This window comes from Rana temporaria, chromosome 7 (genome assembly GCF_905171775.1).
Source record: "Rana temporaria chromosome 7, aRanTem1.1, whole genome shotgun sequence".
Taxonomy (NCBI): Eukaryota; Metazoa; Chordata; class Amphibia; order Anura; family Ranidae; genus Rana; species Rana temporaria.
The window spans coordinates 44253725-44267778 of NC_053495.1; the positions used below are offsets into that span (position 1 = coordinate 44253725).

Here is a 14054-nt window from a genome sequence, read left to right on the forward strand (position 1 = left end):
ACAGTCTGGGGAGGCATGCCTGAGAGGACTAAGAGCATGCAGTCTGAGATGGGTGCAGAGCTAGTGAAGTGGCCTGTGTTGTCAAGGGCAACAACTGCAGTAGTAATATGTACAGGGAGTGTACCAAGTTTGTCCCAATTGATTGTTCTAAAATTCACTGGGCATCCCATATATTCCTTTATTCAAGTTCTATTACCTCAATAAAACACAAAAAAAAACAAAGCTCATGGACTGTTCATTGTCTGGGAAATGAATGCCAGGGTGACAGGTGGGCCACAACACTCAGTAGCCCCTTCTGGGGTAATGCTACATATGCAGATCGGAAAATCAGAACATCTGCAGGCCTATTCTGGCCTGGGTCAGCGGCCCACAATATTAAAGCATGATGGCCAGAAGAGAAGTAGGCCTGCCTATTGAATTTCCATTGTATGTCCGACAATTTAGTACTTCTGTTGACCTTATGTGATCTAGAGTTTATGGCACTACACAGGAGCGTACTGGATAATCCCCGTCTGCTTGGGAACCTCTTGGGAATGTTAATTACTGCAAGTAGCACCTGACAAATTTTTAGAAAGTCTGCAGCAACACTCCAAGGATTTCACTGAATGCCAGCTGCATGTAGTGAATATTCTAAGGCATAAAACAAATGACTTAAATTATTAAGAATCTCCAATTTAATGGGTTTTCCCCAGTACATTGACCTATTGTATGGTTTTACATTACCTGTTGTGCATATTTTAGAAGGGGGGGGACTGTACAGCACAGAATATGGGGGGGATAATAAATTTGCCTAAAAACGCATTGGGGTCCCCCCCAGTCCATAACAGACTATTCAGGTCTGGTATGGATTTTAAAGGGAACCCCATGCCAAAATGTAAACAAAACAAACGGTGTGGGATCCCCCACCAAAATCCATACCAGACCCTTATCCAAGCATGCAGCTTGACGGGTCAGGAAAGGGGGGGCGAGAGTGCCCCCCCTGAACTATACCAGGCCACATGCCCCCACCTAAAGCACCTTGTCCCTATGTTGATGGGGGGCAAGGGTCTCTTCCCCACAACCCTGAGCTGTGGTTGTGGGGGCTTGTCGTAATCTGAAAGCCCCCTTTTAACAAGGGGGGGGCACCAAAAAAGTGTCAAAAAGTAATAACACAAAGGCCGTAAGCGGCTTTGATTCAGTGTCTGCATTGAAAACACGGAAGCTATGTCATGACGTCACTTCCGGGTTTCTCGTCTGCCAATGGCGCCGGATTTAAAAAAGGACACCGTATTCAGAATCGCCGTTTTCGGCGATCTGAATACTTTGAAGTGCAAAGGAGGGCTGGGGGGTCTTTTAGACCCCCGATCCCTCCATAAAGAGTACCTGTCACCACCTATTACTGTCACAAGGGATGTTTACATTCCTTGTGACAGCAATAAAAGTGATCAAAATGTAATATAAAAAAAAAATAAGAAAAAAAATTTTTTTTTTTTAAAGCGCCCCTCTCCCCGCGAGCTTGCGCAACAAAGAAAACGCATACGGAAGTCGCGCCCGCATATGAAAACGGTGTTCAAATCACACGTGAGGTATCGCCGCGATCGTCCGAGCGAGAGCAATAATTCTAGCACTAGACCTACTCTGTAACTCTAACCTGGTAACCGTAAAAAAAGTTTAAAGCGTCGCCTATGGAGATTTTTAGGTACCGTAGTTAGTCGCAATTCCAGGAGTGCATGCAATTATAAAGCGTGACATGCTTGGTATCTATTTACTCGGCGTAACATCATCTTACACATTATGCAAAAAAATTGGGCTAATTTTACTTTTTTGTTTTTTTAAAATTCATGAAAGTAAATTTTTACCAAAAAGTTGTGTTTAAAACACCGCCGCATAAATACTGTGTGACATAAAATATTTCAAAAATCGCCATTTTATTCTCTAGATTCTCTGCTAAAAAAATATAAATAATGTTTGGGGGTTCTAGCCAAAAATATGGATTTTAACTTGTAAACACCAAATGTCAGAAATAGGCTTAGGCATGAAAGGGTTAAACAACCTATTCACCAACAATTATGTAGTGCAAGGGCCTGTCTGATTTGAAATGCATTGTTTAGGTGTGTCCTCCTACTACAAAGCTTTGGTAAATCTAAAGGAGATCGTACAATCAGATTGTATGGTGTATTGCCATTAGTGGGGGGATTTAAGATCTCCTCCTCACTACCTGTCCATCTTCTAGGGCAGGAAATGAAGGGAAAGCTCCCTATGGGGACACAGATGGCAAAGAGACTTGTCAGCTGTTTAACCCTCCAATACAAAAGGAAAACACGGTTTTAGGGTATTCATTGAAGCTTCTAGATTGTGCCTGATGCAGGAGATACAAACCCAATCGGTCCATCCTTCCTCTATCATCGCTATGTATGGACCTGCTGTGTACAGACTTTAATTCATGTTTCTGTATGAATAGGCTGGCTGGCAGTCCCCTCTTCGGTCCGCTCCGGAGGATGTCAGCACAGCGCTGTATGGCGTGTGGGCGGGTCCAGCGCTGACAGTCCATCGTTCTTGGTCCAGAGCTGTCAGCTCGCCCCTCCCAGCGCCCCGCCCCGCCCCTCCTCTCCGTATTGCCCACCTAGGCATCCCCCTTGTCCAGAAGCCGGTGTGCTCAATGAAGAGCTCAGCAGAGAGCCACCACCCGGAGCAGCGATCCCAGGCAGAGGGGGCGGGGAGGAGCGGGCTGCACACATTGAAGATGTATTAGGGAAGCAGCAGGTCACCCCCCTACCCCCCCTCCAGTCCTGTGATCTGGGTGTGTAATGCAGAGTACATAGGGGGCATGGTGGCTGGGCTCCTCCCTAGCTCAGGTAGGGTGGGGGGCACTGAATACAGGGGGAGAAGTTTTATGTATTCTTCTTTTGCTGATGTCCTGTTGGATCCATGTGAGTATTGTCTTCCCTCTCCCCACCCTGTAGCATGCATGTGCTCCCTGCCAGCCCCTTTGTACTGTGCAGTTCCTGGTGTCAGCCAGCAATGCATGGGTTAATCGCCAAGCCTGTGATCGCAGGGGGGCCACGCTGGGACCTCCTTGGCCACACGCTGCACATTCATCATATTCTGTATGTTTCTATGTTCATTCACTTGAATGGCTGGAGATGCTTACCCATGCAAGGATGGGAGGCCTGGTACCTACTTTGTAATAAGCATGCCAGGCCTAATGCCAATGTCTGCCAATTGTTGTGATTAGGCCTGCTACTTTAAGTGTACCCACCTATTCTCCTCTTTGTATAGGATGGCAAGGCCTTGATGCCAGCTTGCAGCATCTCTCTTCCCATGTGCCTGCTCAGCACCCATTCTATAATATCAGGAATATCTGCTCACCAATTCTCTATCTGAATTGCTTTGGCCTTTTTTATGTTTCAAATACTATGCCCCCCTTTTTTAGGAATATAAATCCCCCCCCCCCACCCCAACATGTAACCTCTTGCTCACACCCCCTTGGTAATCCTGTAGTCATCATGCTGACCCCAGCACATGTGTGATCTTATGATGTCAGGAAGCAGAGTCCACTTCCCTACTTGTGTTTGCTGATCTGGGTGGATGGGACATAGTGCTGGACAGCTCCTGTGTACAGGGAGGGGTGGAGGGGGGGGCCCACACTGTGCTTGTGACTCTAATGATCTGTTTCAATCCCGTAGGCTCCTATGGCTTTCTGATGAGATCTGGACTGACCGAGGATCTGCAGTGATCTGGGAGGGCAGACTTTGATAACCTTATCATGGGAGCTTAGGAAAAAAAAAACTACTGCAACTGCATCTTTCTGCGTCACAGCCTCCTGCAGGGAAATCTGTTGAGGGTTTTTTCTTTTTCTTCTTTTTTAAACTGATATGGACCATGCATCTAACAGAGCAGGGGCATGTGATTCACAATCTACAACTAGAAATCTAATTGAAAGTGGGGTGCATACAAAAAAGGCTCAAGGGCTCAAAAGTGAGTGTCCTGCAAAACCCAATGACCGTACTCGGAGTCCTATAAATATTCATGAACTGAACAGCAGTGGGAATATCATGGACACTGCAATGCTGAACTCGGTGAAAGATGCCCAGCTTATGCCAGCTCCTAAAGACTTGAGAACGGTCAAGCTGAGGTTCTTGAGGAGGACCGTGGTAGAGTCAGATCAAGAGGAGCCATCGGTTTTGGATCTGAGTGAATCTCTGCACCAGAGCAAGGTCATCCCCATCTCTAGAACCAGAAGGGCCATTGCTAAGAGGGCACAGGGGACAAGTGACCAAGGATCCACCACCGAGACCAGCGAGCCTAAGACTGCGGATTCCATAGAGCATATCGCAGAAGTACCACCAGAACCAACTGGCCAAAAGCGAAAAGATGAACCGGACACTCTTAAAGAAGCACCAAAGTCCAAAAAGGAGGAGGAAGAGGAGACTGAAGAGGAGGCAGATATGAAAGCTGTTTCTACTTCCCCTGATGGAAGGTTTTTGAAGTTTGACATTGAGATTGGAAGAGGCTCCTTTAAAACTGTTTATAAGGGTCTGGATACAGAAACATGGGTGGAGGTCGCATGGTGCGAACTTCAGGTAAGTACGCACTTTAATAATATTCTGAGAAAAGAGTTTGTTTGGGACTTTAAATGAGGCACAAAAAAATGTGCCTCCATCCCTGTTAATATGTAGGAGAAGGGGGGGCTGGGACTTTAAATGAGGTGCATCAACACTAGTGGATAGTGAGCATCATATGTAAATCAGGTAAAGACTAATGCATAAAAAAGAACAAAATGTTATTAAACAAGTATTTTTATTAAATGGCTATTATTGGAGATCGGTACAATATTGAACGTACATTGTAGCTACAGCAAACCGTATGAAGTGCTATTGACATATTGGTAAAATAGAGCCATGCCCCACTATCATGGGAATATAAAATATGAATGCTGATAACATGAGGGGGTCATAGTTACAAAGTATATACATAATGGACCAACATGATTAGATCATTAACTTTTTACTTATTACTTTTGGAAGAATGGATCTGTTTATGTAGCCTATTATACTTTTTATTGTGTGGTGTGTTTTTATTTTATTTTTTTTCTATTGTGATATTTTATTTTTATTAACTTGTATTTTATTTTTATTAACTTGGTTTGCTGCTTTGTTATGCCTTTTTTTTTTTTCATTTATTTTTTTTCTCTAATATTTTTCTTTATTATTTGATTTTTATTACATTTCATTTTATGATCTTTGGTTTGCTGCTTTGTTATGCCTTTTTTTTTTCTCTATTTTTCTTTATTATTTGATTTTTAGTACATTTCATTTTATGATCTTTGGTTTGCTGCTTTGTTATGCTTTTTTTTCTCTAATATTTTTATTTATTATTTGATTTTTATTACATTTCATTTTATGATCTTTGGTTTGCTGCTTTTTGTTTTACTAAAAAAAATTAGATTGTGTTTTACACAAAGTTGAGAAATGTTCTAGTAAGATCTATGCAGTAGAGCAATTGCCTATAGATCGCCTAATTGCTGATTCTAGAGAAGTATGTTTGCACCAATCTTTGCTGATAAATGATGAGTTCTATATTGATTCTGATACCAGGCTTGTTCTGAATGAATGTTGCTGAACCTTAATCACCTTATTCGTCAAATCTCCTCTCTGCAGTTTTGAGTCCCAAATGAACTTGTCTCCTTATATAACGGCACTGATGACATGCCGCCATAGAGGTCTCCACTACTTATGTAATGATTATTCATACCAATATGGTAATATGGAAATTACGCTTTTCTGGCCACCAGCTAAATTGGAATCAATTTAGATGCAGAGTGCACATGCAGTATACCTTTTTATTATTTTCAGTCTAGACTTTCTTGTGATTTCTATAAGTTTTGATCCTCTAAGTACTATTTTTGCTGCCTGGAAATGTAAGCGTTAAAAGAATGACTCAGCTTTATTGCTGCTGTATAAAATGTAACTCCTTTGTCGAGTATCCAAGAATAACTGCCTCTGATTACAAGCTGTTTAATTTTTTATTTTATTTTTAAATTGATCTTTTTTTATAGTGCCATAAATTTGAAAAAATAAAAATTAAAAATAAATTACACAGCTGGTAGTAGAACCCCACTTTTGTACCTACAGGCCTATAATGAGGCTTGCCTGTAGGTACAGTGGGTGTCTCCTAAACATATGGTGTTTAGGAGATATCCACACTGGATACAGCTGGTGACATCACTGGCACATGCGCTCTGAGTGGATGGCATACCTGTGCCATTCCTTCAGAGCTTTGTGTTGCAAACCGTGACTCCTGTGCGTGGGCGTGACATCATCACGGTTCAACCATTCAAAGGACATGAGCCAACAAACCCGGAAGTAAGGCCGGGGGTGGGTGGGGGGGGGGGGGGGTTGGGGAGAGGTGGAAGCCCTGTCAGCAGTGCTTTTCTCTAAGGTAAGTATTTCATGCAACATGCCATTGCTTTGCAGGGATGTGTGTTTGTGTGGGTTATTTTTTTTAACCACTTAAGACCCGGACCTTTATGCAGGTAAAGGACTTGGCCAGTTTTTGCGATTCGGCACTGCGTTGCTTTAACTGACAATTGCGCGGTCGTGCGATGTGGCTCCCAAACAAAATTGGCGTCCTTTTTTTCCCACGAATAGAACTTTCTTTTGGTGGTATAAGATCACATCTGCGGTTTTTATTTTTTGCGCTATAAACAAAAATAGAGCGAAAATTTTGAAAAAAATGCAATATTTACTTTTTTCTATAATAAATATCCCCCAAAAACATATACATTTTTTTTCCCCCATTTAGGCCGATACGTATTCTTCTACCTATTTTTGGTATAAAAAATCGCAATAAGCGTTTATCGATTGGTTTGCGCAAAATTTATAGCGTTTACAAAATATGGGATAGTTTTTATTGCATTTTTATTATTTTTTTTACTACTAATGGCGGCTATCAGCGTTTTTTTATTTTTTATTTTTCTTTATTTTTTTTTATATATATTTTTTTTTCTTTCCATGACAGCGACATTATGGCGGACGCTTCGGACAATTTTGACACATTTTTGGGACCATTGTCATTTTCACAGCAAAAAATGCATTAAAAATGCATTGTTTACTGTGAAAATGACAATTGCAGTTTGGGAGTTAACTACAAGGGGGCGCTGAAGGGGTTATGTATGACCTCATCTGTGTTTCTAACTGTAGGGGGGTGTGGCTGTAGGTGTGACGGCATTGATTGTGGTTTCCTATATTAGGGAACACACGATCGATTACGGCGCCACAGTGAAGAACGGGGAAGCTGTATTTACACACAGCTCTCCCCGTTCTTCAGCTGCGGGGAGCGATCGTGGGACTCCAGCGGTGATCGGTATCAGGCACACGCCCGCAACCCACGGGTGGGCACTTAAAGAGGACGTACCTGTACGTGCTTGTGCCCAGCCGTGCCATTCTGCCGACGTATATGTGCAGGAGGCGGTCCTTAAGTGGTTAAAGTGGTTGTAAAGGTAAAAGTGTGGTGTGTTTGGGGAGGGCTGGTGATATGGCAGTGACACAACAAGGCGAGGGATGTGGCGGCAGCAGATGAGTGGATGCCCGCTAACAGGCGCAGCCATGATGGATTTTAAATGTAAGGACTCATTCTTGCTGGTAGTTAGAATCTTTATTATTTGCAAACAAAATTAAGCTTTCCTATTTAGAATAATAAGCTGTAAGGTTAGTAAAACTGCAATATCCAAACCAATTTTGGGTTAATCGCACATAGTTGAACTACTCAAATTCTTTTATTTTATTAAAAACCATAACATTGCCAGTGCAGAGCTTGGCTTTGTTGAATGAGTTTACCAAACATTTTTATATTGCAGAATATGCAGCCTCATGCTACATAACTAAGGTCCATTTTCATGCTGAATAAACTATAAACAAATTATTAATGTGTCTTAAATGGAAAACTATAGATTTATACTCCAAAAGCATTCTATTAAAATTTGCTAAAAATATTTTTTTTTTTTCTTTTCATCTTTTAATTTTTTTTCCTCCACCCTGGTTTTGAGCTTAAAGTCGATTATTTTATTTAAAAGCAAGTTAAAAAAAACAAACATGTTATACTATACTTGCCTGCCCTGATCCTCCTCTTCTCGGGTCCCCTGCCGGTGATCTGACATGCTGGTTCCAGCTATCGTGGAAGTTCCAGCGCATGCGCGAACTGATGCGCTGAGATGGTTCCAGCCATCGGGAAAGTTCCTTCAAGCACTGCGCAGGTGCAAACTTGCTGACGGAAATCCCCGAACGGCGGCCGGCATCCAGGGCGACGTGGATAGTGAGGTAAGTGGCCAGTCGGCCTCACGTCCTCGCTGCGCTCGGACGGCTCGCTTCGCTCGCTCGGCCTCCTGGCTCTTTTTTTAACATCCTCCAATCCACGGGGATGTTAAAGAATGAGCCTGGATGCCGGGCGAGGTTCGGGGATTTCCGTCGGGAAGTTTGCGCCTGCGCAGTCAGTGGAGGAACTTCCCCCATAGGGGAACATTCAGGACAAGTCACCGGCGCTCCTGGACCTGCCAAGTGCCCCCAGAGCAAACCGCTTGCTGTGGAGGCACCCAAGCAGGCTTGCTTCTGAGATGCTGCTCTGTGTGTCCATTCAGACACAGAGCCATGCTGTGGCCCTATCCTTTCTTCTGAATGGCTCCCTGGCTGTGATTTTACATGGGCTGAACTGTTCTATTTTTAAATCCTTGGGCTCAACTGTTTGATCTATTTTTAAATCTTTGGGCTCAACTGTTTGATCTATTTTTAAATCCTTGGGCTTAACTGTTTGATCTATTTATAGATTCCGGGCTCAACTGTTTGATCTATTTATAGATTCTGGGCTCAACTGTTTGATCTATTTATAGATTCTGGGCTCAACTGTTTGATCTATTTATAGATTCTGGGCTCAACTGTTTAATGTATTGCCGTTTGCCAGTCCTTGATGCAGCCATGACCTTTTTAGTTTTTTTTTTTTTTTTTTTTCATTTTGTCTTAAAAGTTTTTCTTGGGTTTAGATATCTTTTTACAAAGTAAAAGGTCCTCTTTTGGCCATGGTAGGGGCACAAAATATAACTTTTTATGTACTGAGTTCATGTGACTTTGCAGAGTCTTGATTTAAAGTATCACAGAAATTAGATTTTAATGAGCATTTATTGGAAAATGCCTAATTTGGAATTTCCTATTGCTCTTAATGCTTATGCATTAAATGAATACAACAAATCTGCAATTGTTGGTAATGTTCTCGGGAATGTTTTTTTAATCTTAATAGCTTGCTTTACCTAAATGCAGTGCTGTTTTCATGTCCTCATTGTTCGTTTTTGCTCTCAAGTTGCTGTAATTCTTCTCTGATCTCCACACTTCCTGGTTGTCTGTTTCCTGATGACCACAGTACTGGGAGCTTTCTCTCTGTGGTCACTAATCGAGGAGGTGTGATTACTGTGTGTCTAAAACCCCACAGCACCAATCGGTTTCGTTTTCCAAACCATCACTGCCCTGTATTGGCTCTGTGGCTCTGTACATCACAGAAGCAGGAAACATGCAAAAACGAAACTAGAAACTGCAGGTACATTATATGATTGATTTTTATCTATTTTTAATCATTTTTAAGAATCAGTTAACTATTATGTTTCTATAAACAGTCATTTCAGCAAAAAAAAATAAAAATCCTTTACAACGCCTTTAAATTAGAACTGGCAACTATACTCTTCCCCCATTATTTTATTTATTTTTCTGGATAGTCCATTAATTTTTTTGCCAACTGTGTCCTATTGGGGAGATTTCTCATTAACTTCACATCCCATTACCATAATGGGAAGTGAGGGGGAACCCTTGGTTGTCGTCATGGTCGCTAGAACTAGTGTCACTATTGGGAGATTTCCCCCCCTTTTCCTGTTCTGTTGGCATCCCAAAATTTTATTTTATTTTTTTCTTCTAAATTCATGCTAAACGTGGCATTTTTTATTCGTCTTGTATATCACGTAACAAGGTCGTATTTTTGTTTTTGAATCTCCCTAACGTTTTGCCTAGTATAATTTTAAATTCAAGTAAAAACATTTTGGACTGTCATTCTTTTGCATTTTTTATTAGTCTTGTATATCACGTAACAAGGTCGTATTTTAGTTTTTTCAAGGATATTTTCATACTTTGTAAACTTGTAGTATTTTGAGCTCAATTCTGTACATGAAATGTAATTGAATATATTACCGTGCTATCCCTAAAGTGAATATTGCCTATGGTTGTGTGCGTTTACTTGTGTTGATGCACTGCAGTGGCAAATCATAAAAAGGGGAACTTGTGTCCAAAAGTTGTAAGTGCTCGGTATTAATGGAGGTTAAACCCAGTATGAAGGTACCTACATACTAAAACTCAGATTTTCTTGGAAAAAGGAGTAGTGGGACAGCAGGATTTTACTTGGTATCGTCAAGAACATTAGACTAGATTAAAATCACGCAATTATATTAGAAAAACCATTACAAAAAATATATTTTTTATTTTTCACAAAAAAATGAAAAAGATAAAAGTCCCTCTTATATGGCTGTTGCACCCACAGGTGAATGCCATCTTGCACCACAAAGGGTTGTAAAGTGTGTGTGTGTGTGTTTTTTTTTTTTTTTTTCTAAATAGGTTCCTTTTTAAGCTAGTGCAGGGCTCGACAAATCCCGAGCGCCAGGTCGCCATGGCGACTAGAAATGGTGTCCTGGCGACTTGGCTTGGAAGGTGAGCTGGTGCCATCTGGTGGTGAGCCGTTGGTATTACAAGTTAAAGCGGGGGTTCACCCTTAGAGGGCACTTTTTCCCCTTAGATTCCTGCTCGTTTTCTCTAGGGGAATCGGCTATTTGTTTTAAAATATGTGCAGTACTTACCCGTTTACGAGAAGCATCCTCTCCGTCGCTTCCGGGTATGGGCTGCGGGAATGGGCGTTCCTTCTTGATTGACAGGCTTCCGAGAGGCTTCCGACGGTCGCATCCATCGCGTCACGATTTTCCGAAAGAAGCCGAACGTCGGTGCGCAGGCGCAGTATAGAGCCGCACCGACGTTCGGCTTCTTTCGGCTACGAGTGACGCGATGGATGCGACCGTCGGAAGCCTCTCGGAAGACTGTCAATCAAGAAGGAACGCCCGCTCCCGAAGACCCATACCCGGAAGCGACGGAAGAAGATGCAGCTCGAAAACGGGTAAGTACTGCTCATATTTTAATACAAATAGCCGATTCCCCTAGACCAAACGAGCAGGAATCTAAGGGGAGAAAAAAAAAAATTTAACAAATGGGTGAACTCCCGCTTTAAGCATTACAAGTTAAACAGCAATTCTAATGTCATTTTTCACTATTTTTCACTGCCATCTTCTTCCCTCTAATTAGAACCCCCAAACATTATATATATTTTTTATCCTAACATCCTAGAGAATAAAATGGCGATTGTTGCAATACTTTCTGTCACGCCGTATTTTCGCAGCGGTCTTACAAGCGCACTTTTTTGGGAAAAAATTACACTTTTTTAAATTAAAAAATAAGACAACAGTAAAGTTATCCCCATTTTTTTTTTTTATATTATGAAAGATAATGTTACGCCGAGTAAATTCATACCCAACATGTCACGCTTCAAAATTGCGTCCGCTCGTTGAATGCCAACAAACTTTTACCCTTTAAAATCTTCATAGGTGACGTTTAAAAAAATCTACAGGTTGCATGTTTTGAGTTAGAGGAGGTCTAGGGCTAGAATTATTGCTCTCGCTCTACCAATCGCGGTGATACCTCACATGTGTGGTTTGAACACCGTTTACATATGCGGGCGCTGCTCACGTACGTGTTCGCTTCTGCGCGCAAGCTCGTCGGGACGGGGTGCGTTTTCTGGCTCCTAACTTTTTTAGCTGGCTCCTAGATTCCAAGCAAATTTGTCAAACCCTGAGCTAGTGCATTGTTGGTTCACTTACCTTTTCCTTCTATTTCCCTTCTAAGTGTTTTTTTTTTTTCTTTGTTTTCTTTGTCTGAATTTCTCACTTCCTGTTCCTCCTCAGTAAGCTGTTCTGGCTCACTAACCCCCAGCCAGAATAGCTCGGATGATGGGGGCAAGCTTACTGAGGAAAAACGGGAAGTGAGAAATTCAGACAAAGGGGGGGGGGGGGGGACATTTAGAAGGGAAATCGAAGGAAAAGGTAAGTGAACCAACAATGCACTAGCTTAAAGGAACCTATTTAGAAAATAAAAAACAAACCTTTACAACCCCTTTGATCCAATCTTGACATGTTTCTCGGAAACCCTTTTTTTCAGGAGTATAATTAAGAAACAAAATTCTACAAAATGTACATGGTAATATCAATAATAAAAACATGTTATGAGACGCTCAAATGAATAGTAAAATTATGGAGGTAAATGGTTGCTAGAGATTGGTGGCCATCCGGCATTTACCCCAAGAGCCAAATGAAATCGGACTCTTGGAGAAAGTGCCGAATGGCCACCAATCTCTTGCAACTATGGATTTGCGTGCATTGCAGTGCACAGCTGTGGTAAGAATGGGCCAGAAAATGCCTTTAAAACATATTAACCACTTAAGGACCCCTTCACGCCGATATACGTCGGCAGAAGGGCACGGCTGGGCACAAGCACGCTTTTAAGAGCCCAGACGTGGGTCGCTCGCGACCTAGTTCCAAGGTCCGTAATTGCGGGACCGATCGTCGCCTGTGTCCCGTGATCAGGTCACAGAGCTGAAGAACGGGGAGAGGTAAGTGTAAACAAACCTTTCCCTGTTCTCCCTAGTGTGAGTGTCACTGATCGTCTGTTCCCTGTCATAGGGAACGACGGTCAGTGACTTCGCACGCCAAGTCACGCCCCCACACAGTAGTAATCACTCCCTAGGAAACACTTAACCCCTTCACTGCCAGTGTAATTTTCACAGTAATCAGTGCATTTTTATAGCACTGATCACTGTAAAAATGACAATGGCCGCAAAATAGTGTCAAAAGTGTCTGTGTCAGCCATAATGTCGCAGTCATGATAAAAATCGCTGATTGCCGCCATTACTAGTAAAAAAAATATTAATAAAAATGCCATAAAACTATCCCCTATTTTGTAGACGCTATAACTTTTGCGCAAACCAATCAATAAATGCTTATCGCGATTTTTACCAGAAATATGTAGAAGAATACGTATCGGCCTAAACTAAACTTTTTTAGATATTTTTGGGGGATATTTATTATAGCAAAAAGTAAAAAATACATTGCATTTTTTCAAAATTGTCACACTGTTTGTTTATAGAGCAAAAAAAAAAAAACTGCAGAGGTGATAAAATACCACCAAAAGAAAGCTGTATTTGTGTGGAAAAAAGGACACCAATTTTGTTTGGGAACCACGTCGCACGACCGTGCAACTGTCGGTTAAAGCGGCGCAGTGCCGAATCGCAAAAAGGGGCCTGGTCCTTTAGCTGCATAATGGTCCGGGGCTTAAGTGGTTAACTATACTAATGTTTTGGTTATACAGATTGTGTCCTAGAACGTAACTGCAATTGGATGCAGTGCTTCAACAATTGTTTAGAATAGATCCACTTATAAAGACATCAGATCTTGGCACACAGATTTTTTTGAACAGGAGATTGACCCATCTAGACCACAGCAGATTTTGTTTTCTTGCTCTCTAACCTGATAACCTGGAGGAGCTGTCTTGAGAACTGAGATTTATATCCTTTTGAGATTTATAATAAAACAGACCTAGCTCCTGCAGAGAACAAATTAAACCTGTGTGCTACAGCTGTGGGTATAGTTTTTATCGCCCAGGCATGTATCTATGAAATGGTAAACAGTCCATTCTACTGGCATGGGATATGCGCATTGTAACCTAAAACTTCAAGCTAATTATTTATTTTTTAGCTCTTCATAGAGTTTTGATTAATTACATTTTCCCAGGTTTTAATTTGTGCCCAACACTGTATCAGTGTTGCCAACCGTCCGTATTTTTACTGACAGTTCGTAAAAACGGGCACTTTTTTCCCCCATTCGTAAATGTCTATGGTTGCGGAAATGTGCCAGTAAAAAGAGCCGAGATCGGTTTGGCTTGGAACTGCGC

The 14054-nt window shown here is 41.8% G+C and overlaps 1 protein-coding gene across 7 annotated transcripts in view; it reads left to right on the plus strand.

The window, feature by feature from the left end:
- The window catches only part of WNK2 (WNK lysine deficient protein kinase 2), a 312062-nt gene that overhangs the window by 8490 nt on the left and 289518 nt on the right, over window positions 1-14054 (plus strand). For 6 of the 7 annotated variants that reach the window (XM_040359295.1, XM_040359293.1, XM_040359294.1 and 3 more), the window contains exon 2: window positions 3666-4562. In XM_040359295.1, the coding sequence (XP_040215229.1) occupies window positions 3855-4562 (708 nt within the window). In that variant the 5' untranslated portion in view covers window positions 3666-3854. Of the gene's footprint in view, window positions 1-2607; window positions 2780-3665; window positions 4563-14054 lie in introns of those variants that run through there. The other variant, XM_040359292.1, reaches the window with a different exon arrangement.